The sequence below is a fragment of the Periplaneta americana genome, chromosome 7, assembly GCF_040183065.1.
Source record: "Periplaneta americana isolate PAMFEO1 chromosome 7, P.americana_PAMFEO1_priV1, whole genome shotgun sequence".
Lineage (NCBI taxonomy): Eukaryota > Metazoa > Arthropoda > Insecta > Blattodea > Blattidae > Periplaneta > Periplaneta americana.
The window spans coordinates 105,884,853-105,908,014 of NC_091123.1; the positions used below are offsets into that span (position 1 = coordinate 105,884,853).

Consider the following 23,162-nt stretch of genomic DNA (forward strand, 5'->3'; position numbering starts at 1 on the left):
GAAGTGGTTCCCTCGTAATGCCAATTCCGCCGCTCGGAGCGCTGTTCTGCCCTATATATTCATAGCAGAACACTTAAAAGACATTGACATTTGGGACATTTAAAGGACTCACCATTGCTTATTAAATGCTTCGTACAATATTTTATGGACAATAGACGTAATTTGCAAACTTCTACTCCTCAATTATATTACAATAAAAGGCTGTCATTCTTGATATTAAAACATATTACATATAAACTGAGGGACTGTCTGCTCTGTACTTCAGTTCATACACCAAACATTTCCGGAAATAAATTAACTTGACATCTTACATATACGCACTATAGCCTACCCTTTTCACCTAATATTATTAATATTGTTATTAAATAAGACATTGCAACTAATTAAGGTACTGCATTATCATTAATTTCCTTGAATTCATAATTAAGCATTTGCAAGAAGGCGTAACTTTTCCCTCTCTTTTAAAAAAATACGAACGTCACAATAATTGAGAAGTATAATTATTACGCGATTTTTTCTTGCAGTGGTGAAAACATTTCTATAGGCCTATTGATTAATCTATTGAGCATAGTAATAGTAAACGCTGTAGTATTCTTTTCTGAAGCCAAGATTTTCGCAAGAACTGAAGTGCGACACATGTAAAGATGAGAAATGTCCCTCTTTCTTTTGGGAAAACTTGTGAAGCCACTACTGGACAATATTGCCAAAGATATTTCCAGTAAATACGAAGTGATTAGGAAACTTAATCACAAGCCCCTAAGTAGAAAAGTGCTGAAAGTGCAATAAACTGGGCCATTTCTTAATTACATATAGAACACTGGAACTGACTATCTACAAGGACCCTCGTGTTATAAATATTATGATTATTTCAGATTGTGATACAGTTATAAGCGTTCATTCCTAAAATTTAAAAGTAACAATGAGGATGCCCTATGTTATAGGAAAGTTTTAAACGTGTACATTTAACTTTTTTATGAATGATTTCCTGATCAAGATTTTCATTAACTATGTGCCAAACTTTTGGACATCTGATCAGTATTTTAATCATGTGCTGGTAACAGTACATTAGATGTCTTCTTGAATATACCTGATGAGGTATGTATGTGAAGTTTGTATCGTCAGTATTCAAGTAGCCTACTTATGTATGTAATTTTTATTATCTGTACAGAAAAAATTTAACTTACGTGATAGTATGAAGTAATCTCTCACGAAATAACAAGGAAGAGAAAGGTGCTTAAATTTAAATATTGAAAACAGGATGATAAGAAGAAAATAATTTTTACTTCCTTTCAATTATTAATGAAACCTGGCCACTCACCATTCGCAGTTGATTTCTATGGTTACAGGTCTATTCTTCATATTCTGTAGCTTTCAAATAATTTCTAAAATAAATATTACGCCTACTTAGCTCTTGTAAAACGAAATTTTCACTTTCACTTTCAACGGAACACTCACTTATATTCAGTTCTTGTATCTTGCAGTAAATTATCCATTTGTGATCATCTTTCCAATATAACCTCCCATTGAAACGACCACTTAAAATCATGAGCTAGAATTTATTATTTTAAAAACATTTCCACGTACATATTTTATAATTGTTATGAACTACAATACAAAAGACAACACTGTGAAATTGGATTAATTTACCAAGATCAACATCAATACCGGTAGTATAAAATCACACATAGGCCTAGGCTATATTATTTCATTACTTTATGGTCTTAATTACAAGAATTAATTTTGAAGAATTTACAAATATGCTGAAATAATTTATGACACCTCTTATAGAAATGTAAAAATATGTATGTACATTTTGAAACAATGGGTATAGCACCACTTGAAAATGTTGAGCACTTTAACAGTAACTTGTAAATTGTTCCATCACGTTGTCTATAGTGTTCATTTAATGTAGCACTTTTAGAATGAACGTGGTTCACATACATAAGAAGAAATGACGATGGAATGAGTCGAAGACATACAGTTTTCTTTAATTTTTAGCAAATGATGAAGTTGAATATATACTGTTACTTCATATCCTAACATAAGTAGAGTTGCCACCATAGATGTAACACCTCCGTAACACCTGAAATGAATATAAAATAAATTAATGTATTGGTAATGATACAATAATAAAAAGAAATTAGGCTAGACATAACCTCACAAAATTACAAACACATGCTAAAACAAAAAAAAAAAAACTTTACGTATCCGTATTCAATAAAACTAGATATTCTAGATATAATTTAATTCACACGATAACCACCTCAGCCTATTTCGCAGCAGCCATTAGTTACCAGTTTGAGGTGCATTACCTAATCTCATACTAACCTTGTTAAGTTCTCTTACCTAATTCACTGATAATTACGTAACAATACACAGGTCTAAAATACAGACAAATACACATTAATTACCTAATAAGTACAGCATGAAGATAATTCATTACTTTTGTCGGTATTTTCTAAAAGAGAAAGGGAAAACAGTAACAACATTATCTTCAATGTTTACATCACGTCGTTCACATTTTCATTAGGCCTATATCAGTAATGCTTGGTAAGTGAAACAATGCATGAAATTATTTTACATTTCGGGTCACATCATTCGAGAGTCGGAAAATGCAATTCGCCACTTTTAACATAGCATTGCTTGTTATATGAGAGAACTTTGACATTTACCTTAACCTATAAATATACGACCTGTTGGTACAGAGTTCTTCACATAGCAAAACACAGACAATTTTCGAATATAACTTAGCTGAACAAACTTCAAATAACAATGTAATATGCTTGGCATATTTGTAATATTCGTACTCAATGAGTAATGCACAATTAATCGAACTATTTTCACGATGCACAATGCTTTGTAATGGTACTATTCATCATTTCATAGGGCAGAGAGGCGAACCTAGCGGCAGAAATTGTCATGACTCACAGAGACCTATGCCCGTGTGCACCATTCTCGATCAAAATTTGACCAAAGTTAAGTCGGCACTTGACCGTCTTCAACGCCAATTTGCGGAGTATCAATCTCGATCAAAGTTAAACAAGCGAGTTGATGATGATCAAATTTGATCACGGGTGTGGGACTGATTATCTTGAATTGAACATGGTCAAGTCGAGAAAACCAAAATGGCGGCACGATTTGACGTACTTGATGGAATCGAAGATGAAATGATGTATCTTGAACACGCAAATCACTGCGGAAATAATAGAATTGGTGTTATTGTAGAAAGAGGAGATCCTTTCGAAGATCTGGGAGACAGAAAATTTGAAGAGAGATTTCGACTGAGTAAAGAAACAGTGTGGTGGTTAGTGGACCAAATGAACGATAGGTTAGAGTTCCCTACCAACAGAAATAATCCCGTTTCTCCTATGAACAGAGTTTTGGCAACTTTACGATCGTATGCCACAGGTGCTTTTAATATTGTTATCGGGGACACTGCTAATATACATCGAACAACAGTGCAGCGTATCACCAGTGAAGTGTCGGAAATCATTGCATCGTTCTTTCCACGCTTCATTGTTTTTCCAGCAAGGGCCGATTTACAAAATGTAATGGATGGATTTCATCAAATAGATGGATTTCCGGGTGTGATAGGAACAATAGATTGTACACATATTAGAATTCAATCTCCTGGGGGAGACAACGCAGAACACTTCCGTAACAGGAAAGGTTATTTCTCTTTGAATTGTCAGACAATCAGTGATCACAATCTATTGATAAGGGATATTGTGGCAAGATGGGCAGGATCTGTGCATGATAGCACCATATTTCGTAACTGTGCTCGTAGAGCACAATTTGAAAATGGTGAAATACCGCATGGGTATTTATTAGGAGATGGAGGTTATGCCTGCAAACCATATTTATTAACTCCACTGTTAAATCCACTAACTCCAGCCGAACAGCGATATAATAGAGCACACATCAAAACAAGGAACACTGTAGAAAGGCAGTATGGTATATGGAAAAGAAGGTTTCCAATATTGTCAGTGGGTTTGAGATGTGGTCTGCAGAAAGCCATGACTGTAATAACGGCTACTGCAGTACTGCATAACATTGCCAGAAGCACCAGCAATGAAGAACCGCCTGAAGATCCACAGATGGTGCGACTACTAGAGGAGTTACGAGGTTTAAGAGGCCCTGACATTGATGATGATGAACCTGTTCCCCAAGGAGAGTTGATGCAGCGCAATGATGCTGTGCCTGGGAGAGCATTTCGTCAAGCTATAATTAACCAACATTTTCAATAAGGTAAGTCAGTCAGTAGCATCAGTGTAATAACATTGAACATTAATTTTTGCTTTTAATTATGAACATTAATTTTAACTTTATATTTAACAATTTCTGAAACACTTATTTTTTAGACAAAGCGCTAGAGTCATTCTGTGTCAGTGCAACTAAAACATGTCACCCACTGATAGCGATTGTTATGATATTTGGTCATGAGTTTTATGTGTACCAGTACAGAAATCTGGCAGAATTTAGATTATTCCGTTGTTGCATGAGTGAGTTACAGCCCGTTGAAGTTCATGTGTTCTCACTCAGTAACTGATATTGATGAGTGCAGAGTGGAACAAATGTAGATATAAAAAGTAAAGAATGAACGCCAGAGCCTTGATTCTTCCTTTATTTTATTCAATATACATTGGAGAATTTCACAATATGGCTTCTTGGTATCAGTATACTGGTAATTTAGTTACCTAAGTGTCAAATTACTTCAAAAATTTAGATATGTATAATATTATAAAGAACAATTTGCTGTATATTCAGAATTGTAGATTTTTTTTAAGTGTGCACCAGTCTTTACTAGGGAAGAAAATTGTTTTTTTAGAAATGAGAGGTTCTCGAGAAAAAAAAATACTTTGATAAAATCTAGAAATTAAGCCACATAAAGCATATGTAAAATTATAATTTTCAAACTCTGCTTTGCATTATATTTCTGAAAAGTTTGGGTAATTCACTTAGGCTATATATGGAATATTGATATAGGCCTACGAGTATTTTAGATAGTGTAAACTTGCTGTTGGCTTATTACTTTTTTTATTGTACAGGTATAATCTTTAATACTATAAGTCTCAAAAGTCAATGTTGTTAGGTTGCTAATGCTCTGTGTATTGGAGTTCTTCCATTTGCATTCTTGCTTCCCAGTATTATGACAGATGTGTACTGTTAAATTTGTACAATTCTTGAGGTGTGTCATATCCATTATAGTATTTTCTTCTTTACAAAATAAATAATTAGGAGTATGAAAAATATTTATTTTATATAGATAAGCAGCCAAACAATCATATCACATATATAATTGAAAAAGTGCGACGACAGCTTTCATTCATGGGCAGTCTGGAATTAAATTGTTATTGTTTAATAAAATATTCCATTGCTTATTTATACTCTCATGTAGGCCTACTAATTTTTTGTGTATTTCTTGTTGGATGATTTTCTTAATTATTACTTTGGAAAATTGAAATGATAAACATGAATTTTTAATTTGTTGGATCATTGTGCCTTTTTTTAATTTTTGTTAAGAAATCTGCTATCTCATTAACAAGAATTCCACAGTGTGAAGGAATCCATTGCAAAACTATTTATTGTGAAGAGATAACTTAGTGTTTGATACTTTGGTGAATTTCAGTAATTCTTTTTGTTGCATAGGTGTTTGCATTAATGGCTTGTATAACTGATTTAGAATCGCTAAATATAACAGCTTTATTAAAGAGGTTACTGTGATAGAAAAGTTATTTTTATGTAGAATTGACTGCTTCAAGTTCTCATCAAAGTGAGTTGAATTTTGACCTAGAAATATATAAAAGCAAAATAATTTATTATATATTCCAGCACCAGTCGTATTATTAAAGTTATTGCTGATTTTAGAACCATCGGTGTAGATGTGTACCCATTCAGTTTCTGGAATCTTGTGTTGATAGTGTTATATTGTAATTTGGATTTTTAATTTATTGACAGGATAAGATGGAAGTTGTAACCTTTCCATACTATATTTGTCTAATGGTAGGCTATATTGGTTTTTTTTTTAGATATTTAACTTTCTGTATGAAACCTTGTTGGATCTCTAAGCTTGTACGAGTATCTGAGAAGGTTCTCCAGTAGTCTATGTTAGGTATTCTTTTCAGTCTTTCATATAAAATAAGGCTGCGTTGATTTCTGTGTGATTGTAATGGAGTGTTATCTGTAAAACCTTGTCATAAAGTCAATGCATATGCTGCCTTTTGTTCAAATACTGATACCTGTCAAGGGTCTGTTAATGACAAATAAACAAACAAAAGAAGAGGAGAATTTCTGTTATGGAGAGAAGATATAGCAATATCAAGTCTTGTAACAAAGGCAACATGCTGTGATTACCATAAGAACAAATAATTATCTCTGGAGGTTTTCACTCATAGTGAGCAAGTGTAATTTGTTTAAAACACACAAAAAAACATATCTGGTTTGAAAGAGATATAGCCTACCTTGTTAATGCCAGGAAATTACAGAGGAAAGGACATAATGCTGCACTTGGCATAAAGATGTGTCCAAATTGCAGGAAAAATGATACTTACTTACTGGCTTTTAAGGAACCCGGAGCTTCATTGCCGCCCTCACATAAGCCCGCCATTGGTCTCTATCCTGAGCAAAATTAATCCATTCTCTATCATCATATCCCACTTTGAAGGAATCGTATCAAGCTGTTTTTTTACAGTGATGGGTTGTTAGCTCTTCGCCCAACCCCCAAGCTGAGGACCATCCCTCATCGGCTGTCCGCGACTGCTTATTCAATATATATATACATATGCAGGAAAAATGATAAAAAAAATAATAGAAGTTTCTGAGGAAGCAAACAGTCCAGTCCTTTGGATGATCTTGTAGTCAAACTGTTATGGAAATTTTCTTTAAAGAGGGTATAAATGAAAGCCTTGTTAGTTTGGGTGTCTCAAGATCCATGGCATCCCACAACACAGAACGGCATCTGTAGCCAAATATAAAATAGAACTTGCATCAACTTCTCTCAAAGCAAAACTAGGTAAATTTTATATGGGGGGGGGGGAGAATCCTTTACCCTGATTCGGCTTCACTACCTGAAGAGGAAACACTTAGAACTGAAATAAAGCAAAAGACAGAAGATTTTGATATACTTTTAGACCTAATAATGCAAAAAATTCAAACTGTAACTAGCAGGGAAAAATTTAGTTACTAACACTAGTTTCTTAAAGTTGGTCAAAAAAGAAAGAGAGTGAAGCAATGAAGAAAACTTGTGAAAGAGAAAGGGAGACTTTATCTTCGAAACATAAAAAGAGGAAAGAAGCTAGCAGACGAAACAGTGAAAATGGTAACTGGCTTTTATAATAATCTGAATTTACCAGAATATTGTCAGGCATCAGAGACAAAGCATTTAAAAAAATGTACATGAACAGAAATGCCTTATACTTTGCAATCTGCAAGAACTATACTCTACTTTTAAAGCAAAACCCTCTTCCACAATAGTTTGTTTTTCTACATTTTGCCAATTTATTAAGACCAAAACACTGTGTCAGCAGGATCACCAGGAACACAATTCCGTGTGTATGTAAAATACACAAAAATATCCAGCTCCTATTGACCAGTACAGAACTAAAAAGCAGCAGTAAAAAAGGAGAAGCGTATCTGAAAATGTTAGTCCTTTTTTTATATTTTTCTAGAAAGGGGGTCCATAGCTTTCACCATATTTTCAAAGGGGCCTCTTTTTCCAAAAAAAGATTAAAAACAACTGTCCTAGTGGAACTGACAATATTTTATCACTTTATTTCAATATCTTTTTTTCAAATTAGAGTGTTGTATTTATAATATATTTACATTATGTGCACAACTAAATGTTATCATTATGATTTTGCTTTAAGCATTTTCTTGTTTATATTTTTTTCCGTTTTTTTTTTTCAGTAACCAGGGAAATGTCTGGAATAATGCTTTACTTCCCTATAACTTACTTCACTGATGACAGTCTTTTTAAATTTTTTATTACTTGCATACGCTCATCTCGAACAGTAGAGCGTTCGCGTGCTAAGCGAAGGGTCCCGGGATCGATACCCGGCCCCGGAACAATTTTTCCTTGAAATTATTCAAACCTGCTTTACAGGGAGCTACTACCTGAAAGCCAGATTTGCATGATTTGCATAGTATCATATGTTTGAGCATGCCTGATGTTGTAATATGGCTCAATGTTATATTCTGTCCCTATAACAGAGTGCCTGCATAGTAAGTGTTTGGCAAGTTTGTCAGTTTGAACAAAAAGAGTCACTTTAAATGTAGTGCTGGTACTTTTCTGTTCTTTTTGTAAATAGCTTCCTTACTGTAGCATAAAATACTTCGATCTTCAGTAATTTCATCCCTATTTAATTATGCTATGTTTAATTTGTACTTCAGTAACTAATTCTTTCTTTGGTCTTAACTTCTATAATAAATTGTCCAGTCTTTATTATACAAGTAATGTTTAGTACTTTGATTTTATTGTAATTGTAAATTTAATATTAAATTATATTTTTGATATTGTAGTTGTAATCCCCTGGTAGAGGGAAAGAGAAGGCTACGGCCTTATCTCTCTCTACCAGGTTAAATAAATATTGTATCAATAGGTCTATCCATGATACAAACCGCAAGCAACCTTACTGCTAGGTTACAATAGGTCTGAGTGCACGACACTGTCTGTTTGCATGTACAGAAGTTTCCAGCACCCGCCCATCTTCTGCACTGGGCGATGTGCCCACCATGAGTACGTCTGATCTACAACTTCTGTAGGGAAACACTTAAAGAAATTGAAATTTTTCTTTGTACCATAAAAGACATCATGAACTCGTGTCCAACTGAATAAACGATTTCAGCAAGCTTTTATAATTTCTGGTACTCACAGTCTACATCAATTTGTGCCCTTGTCAATAAATGAAATTGGTGCGAAAAGGTTAGTGCTGATGAACATTACAGCATCAGCTCACAATGGAAGTGCAATAATTACAGTTGGAGTGCAAACTCCAACGTGGCTTGTGTATATGATTCATACTGGTGCAAAAGATTTGCAGAAGCAGTAAATACTGATGAAAGGGATATAACTGTTAAATGTATGCGTCCACATGGCCCAGCATTATCATATTATAGGTCTCAAAGTGATACCTGTGAGGTTGCTTTTGAGCATTACACTGTGTGAAGGCAGTATGCACACAGCAACAGGAAGAACATAACAAGTGACCAAGGAAACAAATGAACCCATTAATTCCAAATGACAGGAATATTAAGGAAATAAAATGTCAACAAACATTTGTGTGAAAATTATATTACTAAACTTGGACCCGGGGTACAATTATAAATGTCTATTTTTGTTTGTATCAGATATGTAGTGGTTCTAAAAGCTATGTTGCTCCACATTTAGACTTTATTATGATGTATCATGTACAACCTTAGACACAAAAAATGATGGGCCGCCATACAAAGTCCCCTTCGGAAGACTTCAATTGATTCAATGAGAGCTTAGGTTAACACATGAAGAAATTTCTTATGCATGACTCCGCTATTTTTCTTCTTTGTTTTGTTAGTTGCTTTTATTTGTCTGTTTATAGGTGTTATGAAGATATATGTGTTATAAGGAAGATATATTCAAATAATAAATTAAGTGCAAAATAAATATCCTTTCCCTAGTCGTGTAAACCAAGTGCTGTCCAAAATGGACTTAGACAAATTCACACTACAGGAGATGTCATTTTTTGTGTCTAAGGCTGTAAGTATATACAGTTAAAATACGCACGCACACACACACACAGATATATATATATTTTTTACAAATAGCAGTGCATAAACTGAATAAAGTTATACAAGCTTATGAAATGGCAATTTCTACCATAAAAAACAAAAATGATGACATTCATAGGCCAAGAACCAGTAAGAAGTGAAATAGTTACTAATAATAAAATCACTGAGCAAACAAAGTCATTTAACTATTTAGGATGTTTACTGTCTCATGAGAATGAAAAAAATTACATCTCAAAGTTCCTAAAAATAACAGGACTCATAAATAATATTTTTTAACCTACAAAATTTTCAAGGAGTACCTACTAGAGTAAAATTTATAACAATTTGGCACTTCCAATGTTAATGTATGGCAGTGACATATGGACTCTAGAAACATCTGATAAATCAAGAATTAGAGCGGCTGAAATGAAGTTCATGAGAAAAACTGCGCAGTATAGCTATTTTGTTATATCACAAGGCTAATAAACAAATTTTAAATTACCAGTAACTGAAAGTTACATCAGTGCTGGATTAAATACAAAAATAACTGGTTTGAACACATCCAATGGATGCCACGACATTGTCTCCCAAGAATAATGAAAAATTTCCAACCTTGGGGAACAAGACATTAGGAACGACCATTGAAACAACTACTGATAACTGATACTGAAACAGATTAACCATTTGGCCCAAATCCATGGAAAGTGTTATAATGTGTGTGTGCGTGTGTGTAAAAGAAAGCAAACAATTATAATTTCATATCAATAGTAATTTCAAAATCTTCAATAACAAACAAACAATTAAATACAAGAATCAAGTACAGTTATTCCGTTTTTGCAGCAATTTTTGTTTCTGGAGTGCCTTATAAACCGTGTTTGTGACATATATGCAATTTTTATATTTTCATGAAGCTATAACAAAGAAATGGTGCTACAGGTAAAACAAATATTTTGGTTATGTTCACATCTCAGGTAAGCAAACATGTTCACCTAATACGAAGATGATCTGAGATGGTGGGTGACATTTTGAAAGAATATTGGTTGAAATGACACGGAATGACCCAGTTGAAAACTGGAAGAGACAGTGGTAGGCATTTCAATTAACAGAATTTTTTTTTTCCAGTATTTTAGTTTCTGTCGTAACACTGAAATTTTTAAGTTTTTTATCCTAATTTCTTTTAGATGTTCTTCCTCCATCATTCGTAATTGATTTTCCAGTACACTTATTCTTTTTTTAAAGGTGTCAGCTACAGCATCACATGAAGGTTTTGGTTTTTGAGGCATCCGACGACGATTCCATTGGTACTGCTTGGAGCTGGCTGGGGTCTTGGAGTGTGCCACTTCCTTTTCTTGGAAGATATTAGGCGATACCATATCGACTGGTGTCTGTACATTTACTCTCTGTGTGATGTCCTGTATTACAGTAGCTGATACTGTTGATGCCTGCTCAACTGGTTCCATTTCAGGAGCAGTTGATGTTGATGGTACCTCATACTGTGTAGTTACTACTGACAAACTACCATCATACAAAACGTCACCCTGATAACTAGTATCAGAGTCAAAGGCATTTTGTAAGGGTCTTACAGAATGGCCCATAATTTCTAGTAGTTTAGGGTCAATGTTTGTGGTTTTAATGTTCTTTTTTCCTCCGCCAGTCTTATATGTCTCTACTTTCTCATCTGCAAGGTCTTTGCATAGACGTCTTTTTAAATTCTCATAGCATACTTTTAGATTTTGTGTAGACCTTTTTGTTACACCTAAAACATAAAGAAACATAAATATGTAAAAACCATGTTAATAATTATGCTGCTATATAGAAAATGTGGGTTAAATGTATTCACAGTCTCTATTAATGTATAATTTTCAACCATAAGTACAATATACTTCAAACTTTGTAGGGGATCCTGCATAATAAGCTTATTTAATTTTAGAAAGAAAGGAACTTGTGTAATTTTATTTTACTCATCACAGCTTCCAATAACTCCACATTATATTACTTATTCATTATTTACAACGAGGTCAGTACTGGATTTCGTAACTTTTTTTTCTGCAAAACCTCGATTTAATTGCTGTTTTACAAAAGGAATGTGAAATTTTTTTTGGAAATATACTCTCACTGTACAGCAAGCCTGGCTTGTCACTTTAGTTTAGGTTTGCTCAGCTTAACTTAGGTTTAGTGTATTTTATTAACAGTTTTGCCAAGTGTCAGGTTTTAAAACTGACCAGCATTTTCTAAAGTTTGTCAGCTTGTCAGTTCATATCTGTTGTCAGCTTTTGTCACAATTGCTGTGCCAATGTCTATTTTGTATTAATCGGTTAATTTAAGTTTTCAATACACATTTTTATAGAAACGACAAAATGAAACTCAGAACTCTCTCTTCCATTGCATGTTGCAAATTAAACTATGTTGGAAAGTGCCCTGAACAAGTGTTTGACAAAAAATATTTTAATAAAGTCAGATGTACCACACTGAAGAGTATAATAAAAATAATTCATAGCAATCTGGCTGTATTTGTTGTGTGTTTTACATTTCAAATGCTGAATAGTTTGTTATTGTATGCATGGTAATGTATTTACTTATTTTATCTTATGAAAATAATAATTAATGGTGTCAGCTTATTTTTGTTGTTTTTAACATGAATTTCAGCTTTTTCAGAATTTTAACTCGGCAACCCTGTATTAATAGAAAAAAAGAGAAAATTGTTAAAAAAATATGTTTTTTTGTGTGTTTTTGTGAAGTAAAAAGTAGTTCAAAATAGTTTAATACTGACCTCACTGTAAATAGGCTATTTACCTATTACATATTATGTTCAATTGATGTAAATTATTTAATTTATCAGATAACTGTCATGTTCATTTGTATTAATGTAGACCGCTGGAATTTTTTAAAATTATAATACTACTTGATTATGATATTGAACACTGATATAAATTGCAATAAATTTATTTTATTCACTTCTGTCTAATCTTCAATTTCATTTAATCACTCCTTACACTACCCAACAGTTTTCACAGGGAGGTCTAATAATATATCGATGGCTAAAAAGTGATATGTCTCTGCAAGTTTGCAGATGAATAATAAAAATATATATATTTTTTTTTTGTAAAAATAGACTAATATTTTATACATGTTTCTGGGGACTTTACTTGAGGACAAAATATTATTTAGGCCTAACTGTCCAATTTAATAATAAAGTAGTTATTATATGCTGGTAATAATATAGTAAAACTAAATGACCATTTTGTGGAATGCGAGATTATCACTTATTAGCTATAGATTTGCAGTTTCAAACTATTAGGACCTACATGACGTTTTGGACAATAAGGCTATTGACGCTTGAATTAAGAGAAATTACACGGATACCTTCCTTTCCCTCTTACTCCAAAATTCCAACCTTGTGAATACAAAATAAATGGATAAATTTCAGAACAAGGATACTTTCCTTTCCCTCTTACTCCAAAATTCCAATCTCATGCACACAAAATAAATTGGCACTAAAAACTTCCTTTTCGTATGCATGATGATGCGTATTCGACATACACAGATGAATTGCCTTTTTTTTTTTTTTTTTTAATAATTGTTAGTGAGGTATCCGTATACTGAAATTTTCCCAAATAAATTATTGGCTCTGCAATGTCTCTTCGTAAGCAAGATGATGAGAATTCGACAAATACATACAAATCTGCTCTTTTTAGTAGCCTATTTCAAGATAATTGTCAGTGAGGTATCCGTATACTAAAATTTTCCCAATTATTATCAAAATTATGAAATAACCACTGTATAAATTATGTGGATGGGATAAACTTCAGAACATGGATTGCACCCTTTCCCTCTTAGTTCAAAATTCCAACCTTATGCACACAAAATAAATTATTGGCACTGAAAAGTGCCTTTTCGTAAATATAATGATGCGCATTCGACAAACGCAGACAAATCTGCTCTTTTTAGTATTTTAAGACATAATTTGGTACGTGCAATCCATGTTCTAAAATGTTCCCGAATTATGTAAACACGTATAACTCACCTGGAACAGCGTTGAATTGTGAGGTTAAATCCAACCAGGTAGCCTGCTTTTCTCTTAGAGAACTTCCGTCAGTACTTTTATTTTCTAATATAGATGCCGAATTGCCGACGAGTTCTAAAAGAATTCCCACTTCGAACTGTGAGGAGTTCGGTGCTCTTTTCTTTTTTTCTTCCATGAAACTTGTTTTGAAACCTCTGACGATGTTTGAAACAGTCCGACAAGGCGACAAACAAAAACGAAGCGATAATTGACAGAGTGCGTTCGTTCGCTGTTTTATACGCGGTTACCTAGCGCTCAGATGATTCTTCTCAAGCGAGCGTACCGTCAGCTGACGGTAATGAGTTGATCGAGGGAAAATGTCGGTGCACCGCATCTGTAACTTGATCATTGTCAAGAATTGACCATGTTTCCGTGATTGCTGATAAACGGGCTAGATGATCGAGAATGGTGCACACGGCCACTACTCTCGATCGTGCTATGCGCCAGCTTGTGTAATCACGTAAGCAACGGTTTTGCTCTAGGGTTTAGCGGGTAAAATTTGTTAAATTTATATTGCTGCCTAGATCATAGAAATTTCTATGAACTAGGATTGCTGGTGTAGGAATCTAGTGGATATTTTTAGCACCTACAGCGGCAGAATAATTTAATTTTACATTGACAATATGGTTTTTGAACTATTTCATAGCGGGTTTTTAAGAATCGCGTTGGTGATACTGATTAGTAATGAGAGAGTGAGATTGTGATGTTGATATGTAGAAGACAATTCTTATCCTGAAATTTCTCGTGTTTATTTATTTTAAGAGGCAGTTTGCTACGCTGGGAATCATGCAATCAATTAGTGAAGTGTTGGAAGATGTAATAAAACCAAGAAGACCATCTGATAGCGCTTTTAAGCAGCAGCAACTACCTGCTTGGCAACCGAACTTGACAGCCGGCACTGTTTTACCGATGTTTATTATGATTGGTATTGCGTTCATCCCTGTTGGAATAGGCTTACTCTATTTATCAGATAAGGTGATAGAAGTGGCAATAGATTATACAGATTGTAAAAACTCTGTTGGTAAAAAGTGTAGTGAAGTAATTGAAGAAAAATCTGATATCCAGTGTAACTGTACCATTCCATTTGTACTCGAACAAGATTTTAAATGTAATGTTTATATGTACTATGCGTTAACAAATTTTTACCAAAACCATAGAAGGTATGTTAAATCGCGTGACGATGACCAGTTGCTTGGACGTCTAAGTCACAAACTATCATCAGACTGTGCCCCGTTTCAAGTAAATGAGGAAAAGAGCCCTATTGCACCATGTGGAGCTATTGCTAATTCTTTCTTCAGCGATGAATTGGTTATTGAGTTTGTAGACAGAGCAAATAATAGGAAGAGAGTGCCATTGCTGAGGACAAATATTGCATGGCCATCTGACAAGCAAATAAAATTTCGAAATCCTCCTGGAAACTTAACCCAAGCTTTCAGTGGATTTGGAAAACCACAGTCGTGGAAGAAGAATATCTGGGAATTAGATACAGAAAACCCAGATAACAATGGCTTTCAAAATGAGGATTTAATTGTCTGGATGAGAACTGCTGCACTTCCAACTTTTCGCAAATTGTACCGCCATATTGACCACAGTAAAACAGGCTTCACAGATGGTCTTCCAAAAGGAAATTACTCGCTTTTTGTTGATTATTCTTATATGGTAACCAAGTTTGAAGGTACGAAGAGAGTGATACTGTCAACAACATCTTTGCTAGGTGGGAAAAACCCATTTTTAGGAATTGTTTATATCATTGTGGGTTGTTGGTGTCTTCTACTTGGTATAATTTTTCTGTTTGTACACCTCAAGTGCAGTAAGAAGACTACAGAGATTATTAACATAAGTCCTCACACCCCTTATGAACAGTTCATCTATAGACACCATTATGAATTATGATAAACGATTATGTTTTCAGTATTAATTCTGTTTGCCTTTAGATGAATAGCCTATGCTTTAAGTTCTCGAAAGTACAAAGTTATCTTACCTAAACTGAAGGAAGGGGCCGTTTGGTTACTGAATGGAGCTGTAATGAAGTCAACAAAAATAACTCATGATGTAGAATCTTATAAGCTGATCTTGCAAGAAAGCAGCTGCTAATTAGGCCTTTGAATGGGAAAATAAACCAACATATTCCCTCTTTTGTATTTGTTACCTTCATTGAATTGTAGATCTTTAAAAAATGAAGTCTAGATAATAACCTGCTTGTAACATTTAGCTTTCTTATTTCATCACATTTTACATAGACTAATTGGATTGGCACAGTGTCCTTTACCCAGGTTAAGAAGCAATTAGTGATTGTTTGGTTACAATGAAAATTGTTTTGGATTTTCGTGAGTTACTCGGAAGTCGTACTCAGACGCTTTTTGGATTTAATTTTGTTTGTGGCCTTGCTCCTTGGTATAATATAAATCTTTAATTGAGGATAGGATATGTTTTTCTTCTCAGTTTGAAATTCTGTTCTTTGCAATGTAGTTCACAGCTTCATTTCTGGCTGTGTCACAATAAAATGGGATTCACTGTAGTACAATTTCTATAATTAAGCGTACCAGAATTATGAAGTAGAACGAGTAGCTGCTTTAAAAGTCACAAAGGATAAAATTTCTTGAAATTTATGTAAAATGTTATGCTTTTGATAGATATTTTAATCACTAATACCTTAACATCAAAACTTTTTTTTTTAACATGACAGTAAAATGAAACAAGAGAACGTGTTCCATACTTTTCTGCTCTGTTAAGAATATATCAGTGTAAACGTGATATTTCTTTTGTGCCAATATTAAGAGCAGTGATTCTAATTTCATATTCTTTGTAAATAATTTATTTCAATTACAAGTTGAAGAGGATAATACTGTAAGCTGTCTTTCATAACTATGTTATGTTCTCTATTGACTTACAATTCGTATGTACTGTTTTGTTGACTTGTTACTACTCTCTGTATTAAACAATCTCTCTTATTATTTTTAAGTTTGGTAGATGGAATAATCCAATTTCTCCACTTATTTCCAGGAAGTATTATAAAAGTGTGTTATTTTGTAAAATAAATGCCTTTCTTTCATTGTTTGTGGACTTTATTTTTACATGTACTGTGACTTTAAACAGAAGTGTCCAACATAATTATATGCGCACAATAACAAACATTTATCACCTTATAAAAGTTTTCTAAACAGAGATGATATTCTTCATTAACTTCACCTCCCTTAAAACTTTATGTAGTATTTGGAATATAACAAGACTCAAACACATGACATCATCTAGAGATCAACGTGAAGGTGATGGCTGTCTGAAAGAGATGCATCATTGAGTGTATACACATTCTAAAGTTTTTTTTTTTATTGGATTATTTTACGACGCTGTATCAACATCTCCGGTTATTTAGCGTCTGAATGAAATGAAGGTGATAATGCCGGTGAAATGAGTCCGGGATCCAGCACCGAAAGTTACCCAGCATTTGCTCGTATTGGGTTGAGGGAAAACCCCGGAAAAAACCTCAACCAGGTAACTTGCCCCGACCGGGATTCGAACCCGGGCCACCTGGTTTCGCGGCCAGACACGCTGACCATTACTCCACAGGCACATTCTAAAGTAGTCATAGACATCTAAAATAAAAAATTCAAACTGCATTCACTAAACTTACTTGGCAGGAGCTCATTCCTCGAATTGAAGGGGGAAAAGCCAGGGAATTTAACCCATTCAGAATTCCCCACCTCCCCCCAAGTCCTACATTTCTGTGTTCATTTCCATTTGGGGAGAGAAATCAATCAATCTTCTTAATATATCCGGCTGTTTGCTGACAACATAAAGTCCACTATAGTCTATTCAGTTGTTGTTTCTCACGAGAAATGAGTATTTTGATCGGTGTTTGTATTTCCCACGAAATATTGGAAGTCTTGCTATTGTTGTTTTAATTATACAATTTTGTAATTGATTTGTAAAGTAGCTACTAGTAATTGAGAAAGCTGAAATCATTCAATCGTTTATTAATGTCATGAGCAACAGTTTGTTGCATATACATAAAATGCACTAAATTACAAAAGCTATAAAATAGTATTTGACATAAAATGTAAAAACAAATGAATACAAACAATACAAATGAAATAACAATACTGGTAATAATAATAATAATAATAATAATAATAATAATAATAATAACAAATACTAATAATAGTAAATGAGTTAATGGTATCATAAAATCATAATATAGAATGATCCATATGAATCATTACTATTTTAATCACTGATAACTATTGACCAAAATATAACACACACATGCAATCACTTCTGAACTAAACACTAACCATGAGAGAATCATTTTTATCACAGTAAATGTGGAAATTTCTTCCGTCAGCATTCAAACACAATAACCTGTCAAAACATATGTGGCTTAGTGGATAAAGTGTCAGCACATAGAGCTGAAAACCCGGATTCAAGTCCCGGTGCCGGAGAGAATTTTTCTCAGTTCTACCCATTCTTCACCATATAGTAATGCAGAATACCTGCGCGGAAATATCATATGTACTTCAGTACATCATAGTAATATTCTGTGATGTTTTCCGAAATATATTCTCGTGAATGTTGTTGATTTCATTCCTGATATTCTCTCTGAGTTTAGCAAGTGTACCTAGTCTATTCCTATTCCTAAACATTCTGTCTTTCAGATAGCCCCACAGGTAGGAGAGTAACATCTCAGGTGATCTGAGGAGCCACAGGTTGAGATTATGTATTCACGGAAGAAGCTGATTATTAGATCCCTAGACTTGTTAGACATATAACATGTTGCGCCATCTTGTTGAAAGTAGCCTTCCATCAGCTTGATGTTGTCGAGTTGTTCCACTAATATGTTAACGTCAGTAGTAGTCCACTAATATGTTAACGTCAGTAGTAGTAGTAGTAATCAATATGTGAATGAGAAGTTTTTTCCCTCCTCTACTTTTTCATCAATCCTAATATTTCAAGAGCTGCAAATATAGTGGTGTAATAGATAAGAAAAATTGTGTAGAGAAGAAGACAAACACTAGGAATGTCAAACATACTGCTATAAGAATTATTTGTCAACAATGTGGTCTCGGCAAGTTCGCTATTCAATGTAGTCCCCTTTTTAGGGCACTTCGTCTTGTGGAGTATACATAGTCAAGTCACTTTTTCCTTATGCGGAGCATTTGTTTACATAATGTACGTTTACCAGGTGGCGTGCAACCAGCATGAAGGCCATACAACACGTGGCAAACTGTCTCCTGCATGCTTGGCAGTCCAGTTCAGTTTCTCTGTTGTGTTGGCGTTAGATTCCATGTTTTTCTTCTGATTGTGTTAGTGAAATGTTCAGATTAGCTTGCTTACATGGCATCACAGAAATTTACATTAGAGCAAAGGATTTTCATGGCTCTTTGTGCCACCTATCTGCTGTGTCAGAACTAAGCTGACACGACTTCTAAATTTTTATCATAGGGACTCTTTAACTAGACTAATATAATAATAATAATAAACGAGTGTCTGTGAATATAGGACAGTGTGCAAATGATATGTAGTATAAACTGTAATCAAGATTTCATGCTATAAATTAGAAGTTATAAAGAAAAGATACAGTTTTTAGCTCCGTAGACAACCTTACATCAGCTAATAATGTCTCTTAGAAAAGTGTCAGGCCCATCATAAATCTGAATGTCATAATGTGGCGAACAGTACAGAAAACAGTGGGGTGTGTGGTTTATCTGAGCCAGGCATTTCAGATATTGGTACTGTATCAATAAAAATGACGCAGAATCGATCAGGCCTATTTCAATTTATTGCGAGACTTAAATAGGGTGAAAGATGATAGTGATCCTATTTCTGACTATCCTAAAAGTTGTTTAGTCAACTGTACAAAGAAGGTTTGAACCTCATAAATAACACATTAAGGCATCACTCATGAGGCAATTATGGCAGGAAATAATGGGGTAGGGTGGCCAGTTCCTTTCCCCCTTCATTGTATACATCGCTGGCTAGTAACATTTCACTAAAGGCTGGTTCACAATAAACCAGAAACGAGAACGGAAATATTGTTAAAATAAATATATTTAACTATATTTCTGTTCCTGGTTTATTGTAAACCAGCCCTAATCAGACTTAAAAAGTATACAAACAATAAGTTCTTCCTCTGACACATATCAGATCCTACAAGGTGGATAATAAATTAATTTCTTCGCAATCATATCGCTAATTGGAGTTATGTTATTTAAAATATGGACATTGATTTTAAAAATTCACGCAGGCAATATGTTAACTTTCCGAGGTATGCTTGAGTCAAAGTTTTTTTGTAGAACCATATGGAATGATGAGAAACAAAAAAGATAGTGTCATTTCTTTCATTAACATCTTTCTACCATTTAATTTACATATACATACATATACTTGCTTACAAATAGCTTTTAAGGAACCTATAGGTTCATTGTCACCCTCACATAAGCCCGTCATCGGTCCCTATCCTGTGCAAGATTAATCCAGTCTCTATCATCATATCCCACCTCCCTCAATCTATTTTAATAGTATCCTTCTATCTACGTCTCGGCCTCCCCAAAGGTCTTTTTCCCTCTGGTCTTCTAACCAACACTATATGCATTTCTGGATTTGCCCATACGTGCTACATGCCCTGCCCATCTCAAACATTTGGATTTAATGTTCCTAGTTATGTCAGGTGAAGAATACAATGCGTGCAGTTCTGTGTTGTGTAACTTTCTTCATTCTCCTGTAACTTCATCCCTCTTAGCCCCAAATATTTTCCTAAGAATCTTATTCTCAAACAGAGAGTTCAAGCTTCTCAACCATACAGAACTGGTAATATAACTGTTTATACATTCTAACTAGATTACAAAAGCTTCTCCACCGAATAATAACAGGCATTTCTCATATTTATTCTGCATTTAATTTCCTCCCAAGTGTCATTTATATTTGTTACTGTTTCTCCAGGATATTTGAATTTTTCCACCTCTTCGAAAGATAAATCTCCAATTTTTGTTTCCATTTCGTACAATATTCTGGTCACGAGACATAATCATATACTTTGTCTTTTCAGGATTTACTTCCAAACCTATCACTTTACTTGCTTCAAGTAAAATTTCCGTGTTTTCCCTAATCGTTTGTGGATTTTCTCCTAACATATTCACATCATTCACATAGACAAGAAACTGATGTAACCTGTTCAATTCCAAACCCTCTGTTATCCTGAACTTTCCTAATGGCATATTCAAGAGCGAAGTTAAAAAGTAAATGTGATAGTGCATCTCCTTGCTTTAGTCAGCAGTGAATTGGAAAAGCATCAGATAGAAACTGGCCTATACGGACTCTGGTGTAAGTTTCACTTAGACCATTTTAATTAGTCGAACTAGTTTCTTGGGAATACCAAATTCAATAAGAATATCATAATAATTCCCTCTTAACCGAGTCATATGCCTTTTTGAAATCTATGAATAACTGATGTACTGTATTCTTATACTCCCATTTTTTCTCCAATATCTGTCGAATAGAAAAAATCTCATCAATAGTCGATCTATTATGCTTAAAACCGCACTGATAATTCCCAATAATTTCATCTACATAGGGAGTTAATCTTCTCAAAAGAATATTGGACAAAATTTTGCACATCAGCAAAAGTGATATTCCTCGAAAGTTACCACAGTTAGTCTTGTCCCCCTTCTTAAAAATAGATACAATTATGGACTCCTTTCTATTCTATATCTAGCTAGTTCTTTTGCTATTAATGTTACCCCTCCTTTTCTATAAAGACTAGTTACATCCCACTTACCAAATCTCATAACCTTATTCCTTTACTGTGGTCGTGCCAGAGAATCAGTCCCACTCCGAGGCTTATTGTATGGATTCGTAACAAGCTGTTTTTTACGGTGATGGGTTGTTAGCCCTTTGCCCAGTCCCCAAGCTGGAGGACCACCCTTTATCAGCTGTCCACGACTGCTTATTCAATATATTTGCTATATACAGGGTGGCACACGAAATGTCATACCAATTAATTATCTCATTAAAATTTTAATATTGTAGTTTAGATGTTTCTAGCTGCGCTAGCAGATGCCGAAATTCATTGAAAATCCGATAGGTAGCATCACAATCTGGATGTAACCATAGCTACGAACACGAACATCAATTTGTGAAATGGCGGACAACGGGCGATTGGCTGTTGAACACAAGGTGAAAGTTGTTCTATTTTTTGCCGAAACGAAGATTGTTGTGAGGACTCAGAGACGTTTTGGTGCTCACTTTAATAAAAGATGGGTTCCTAGCAAGCAGACAATTTACAGATTGCCCCAACAGTTTGAAACTAATGGTTCTGTGTTGTAAAAAAAAAAAAAGCGGCCACGACACGCTAGTGTCCGACACCTGAAAACATGGAAGCGATTCGCGTGGCTTTGACTCGAAATCCCTCTAAATCAACAAGGAGGGCTTCTGCCGAGTTGGGAATCGGTCGTCGGTCAGAGCAAGGGATCATGCATTCAGATCTTCAACTATTGTATTCCTACAAAATTACCGTTCTGCATAAACTTGCAAGAGAGATAAGGAGCAGAGGCTACAATTTGCGTTGTGGGCAATGGAAGAAAAGGCTGTGCTCCACAACACATGGTTTACAGACGAGGCCTACTTTCATGTGAACAGTGTTGTGAATAAACAAAACGTTCGATTCTGCGCGAGGGAACCTCCTCGCATACTGCATGAAAAAGAAATGTTTGGGGCAAAAGTTTCTGTATAGGCCGCAATTTCGAGCCACAGAATCAATGGTTCAATTTTCTTCGATGAAACTCTCAACCAAGTTCGATACAGAACCATGTTGGAAAGCAGTTTTATCCCCATCTCATGGCAAAAGTTCTCCCTATGGAAACACAGTGATTCATGCAGGATAGAGCCCGTCCACACACTGCAAACACCATTCTGGATTACCTGCACGAGATGTTTGATCTTCGTGTGATGTCACATCAGTTTTCTGATGACATGGGTGCGGCAAAATGTGGCTGCCACATAGCCCGGACATTAATCCATGCGATTTCTTTTTATGGGAATTCCTAAAAGAGAAAGTCTACCAAAGGAGGCCAGAAAATGTGGTGCAGCTCAGAGCCCTTCTAGTGGAGTTGTGCCGTGCGCTATCTGAAGATTGTGTCGAAAAAGGTGATGAATGTAAGGGTTCGTTTGCAAGAGGTAGTAAGGCAAAATGGCGGTCATATGGAACATATTCTGCATTAGAGATAAAATTCCAAATTCTAATTATTAATTCTGTATAATTTTGTAAAGCTTTAATACAAATCAATACGTGTTATATGTAAAATAAATGGTTGACATTTCGTGTGCCATCCTATATATATATATATATATATATATATATATATAT

At 34.5% G+C, this 23,162-nt stretch overlaps 1 protein-coding gene, 1 long non-coding RNA gene and 1 pseudogene across 3 annotated transcripts; 2 read left to right on the plus strand and 1 right to left on the minus strand.

Annotated features, from left to right (window-relative positions):
• Nucleotides 1-1,262: 1,262 nt before the first annotated feature.
• Nucleotides 1,263-2,931, minus strand: LOC138703333 (uncharacterized). Of its 2 annotated transcripts, none has more exons than XR_011333113.1 (2): nucleotides 2,673-2,931; nucleotides 1,263-2,083 (listed from the first exon to the last, which is right to left on the minus strand). It is a non-coding gene; the product is annotated as an uncharacterized lncRNA (long non-coding RNA). The 2 variants fall into 2 exon arrangements; XR_011333114.1 differs by having other exon boundaries at nucleotides 2,412-2,931.
• A 4-nt stretch (nucleotides 2,932-2,935) lies between these two features.
• LOC138703331 (putative nuclease HARBI1) lies at nucleotides 2,936-12,695 on the plus strand. The gene is made up of 2 exons (XM_069831130.1): nucleotides 2,936-4,248; nucleotides 10,981-12,695. Exon 1 carries the CDS (start codon nucleotides 3,126-3,128, stop codon nucleotides 4,245-4,247), a length of 1,122 nt encoding a protein of 373 aa, XP_069687231.1. The 5' UTR covers nucleotides 2,936-3,125; the 3' UTR covers nucleotide 4,248; nucleotides 10,981-12,695.
• A 1,618-nt stretch (nucleotides 12,696-14,313) lies between these two features.
• Nucleotides 14,314-16,861, plus strand: LOC138703332 (cell cycle control protein 50A pseudogene; annotated as a pseudogene).
• Nucleotides 16,862-23,162: the final 6,301 nt, after the last annotated feature.